Below are 2,219 nucleotides of genomic sequence, written 5' to 3'. Positions count from 1 at the left end.
ATTTCCCTACTAAACATAGAATGGTCATAATAGAAATAAATCAGCATGTTTTTGAATTAATGTCATCATAAACATGAGCTGAACATTTAAAGTGTTTACCAGAGTAATGATGGAAAATTGTAAATATGCACAAAACACTTTTAAGTGGATAACTTATCTTTCATTTTTTTTAGTTGCACCATAAAATACAAAGTGAGACGTCATTTTAGAGCGTTCTGTGTTTGTTTGCAGGCTGAACTTCTTCAGAGACGTTCCTGACTTCAGGGTGCTGGCCTGCGGAGGGGACGGCACAGCGGGCTGGATCCTGGACTTCATAGGTACAGAACATTTTTGTTCATTTCATCATATTTAATCACAACATTATAAAGAATCTGGTCCAATTAATTATTTCACACACATTACAAACTTCAAGCTCCTGATGGTGCTTCAGTGTATTCACTCTCTCAGTCTCTCTTTGCTGGTAACGAACAACATCGAAGAACTTAAATGCTCCATTTCCTTTTTTTGGCAAAATTGTATTTGTTTTGATTAGTTTTTTTTTTTTTTTAGAGCCGGCTTGTCGTTCGTTCTGAAATGGTTAAGCCAAGCGCACTCTATGGTTTGTATATAAATACTTTCATTACGCGCGAGCCTGCGTATTCAGGGGTGGTAAAATGGGATGATTACGTGTGTCGGAAAACAACATGCTTGTCATCATTTGATGAGAAAAAAAAAAATCACCTGGCCTCCTCTTATTTGGTCTTGAAGACGTGTTACTTGTTCTGGCTCTCAAAAATTGCCTCAATTTTTTATCAATCAAAACAAAGAGAGGTAATAACCATCTCTTGAAATAGACTGTACAACTGCACGCTCGTATTGACTTGTAGTTTTACAAGCGGGGCTGCAAATGGATTTGGTGCTTTCTTTGCAAGTCTTTGCAGTGAGTTTGTTGTTCTTGGTTTGGCCTCGTTTCGCATCGTGTTGTGATATTTTGTCCAGATAAGGCCAACCTGGACAGGAACCCCCCCGTGTGTATACTTCCTCTTGGCACTGGCAACGACCTGGCAAGATGTCTGCGATGGGGAGGAGGTACTGACAGAAAATAGATCCATTGCAGAGAAATGCATGGTCTTAATTCACCTCATTAGATTAAAGATAAACAGTATGATCACCATAACTCTGTACTACAGTATTGCTAATTAACCAGTTAATGTCTATATAACGTGTAGAGAATTATGAAAATGTCCATCACAGTCTCATATAACATATTCAAAGTATTATTTTGCCCAGAAGCTGCAGTGTATGGAAGCCCATTAACACCAGTATGATGGAAAAAAAACTGTGTGAAGTCATTATAATGAGAAACTTTTACAAAATAATGAAACACTTATATCAAAATATTGAGAATTTTTCTCAAAATAAGGACTAAATTTATCCAAATAACGACAAACAATACTACGGCATTATTTGGAGATAAGTAAATCATTATTTCTCATTACTGTGAAGTAAGCAAGTCCATTTTCGAGACTACATGTCTTTTGTTTTTTGAGATACTTCGTCATTAGTTTTAGAAAATAAGATTGCATCTTGTTTTTTTGAAAGCATCTCATTATTTTTTAGATATTAAGTCATTTTTGAGGATAAGTGAGTCATTATTTTGAGAGTTTATCATTACTTTGCGATGCGTCATTATTTTGAGAAAGTATATCATTATTTTAAGGTACTAAGGTTTTTTTTAAGTATGATAAATCAGCTGTGTAAGTAAAATAACAGAAGTAAATAACAGTGAAACTGATTAAAATATGAAGGCACAGTTCTCTTTTCTGTAGCTCTAATTATAAGCACGTCTTATAAAAAAACAGCTAATAGTAACCTTATGGACCAACAAATCAAGAACTTGCATGCAGTCTGGACATATTTTAACACATGTTCTGTTTGTCTGTTTGAGGCTACGAGGGCGAGAGCCTCCTGAAGATCATGCGGGACATCGAGAACAGTTCGGAGGTGATGCTGGACCGCTGGAAGATTGATGTCACGCCCACAGACAAAGAGGAGCGAGGGGACCCGGTGCCTTACAGTATCATCAACAACTACTTCTCCATCGGAGTGGTGAGTCGCACCTCAAACGCTGTTCATGGCACGGATGAGGCAGAGCGAACATGACGTATTATATGTATCACACAGATTCAGGTTGAAAAATTTAAAAAGATCTTACCTTTTAATGATTTTCTTTTAGGAGT

General features: G+C 36.7%; 1 protein-coding gene across 1 annotated transcript; it reads left to right on the top strand.

Moving 5' to 3' along the window:
- Positions 1 to 231: 231 nt before the first annotated feature.
- Positions 232 to 2,088, top strand: LOC121937643 (diacylglycerol kinase beta-like; the record flags this gene model as incomplete). The annotated part of the gene is made up of 3 exons (XM_042480969.1): positions 232 to 317; positions 979 to 1,068; positions 1,928 to 2,088. Coding segments are annotated over 3 exons (337 nt in total), but the record flags the coding sequence as incomplete, so codon positions are not given.
- Positions 2,089 to 2,219: the final 131 nt, after the last annotated feature.

Source organism: Plectropomus leopardus, unplaced genomic scaffold (genome assembly GCF_008729295.1).
Source record: "Plectropomus leopardus isolate mb unplaced genomic scaffold, YSFRI_Pleo_2.0 unplaced_scaffold26974, whole genome shotgun sequence".
NCBI lineage: Eukaryota > Metazoa > Chordata > Actinopteri > Perciformes > Serranidae > Plectropomus > Plectropomus leopardus.
This window is presented reverse-complemented; position numbering and strand designations above follow the sequence as displayed.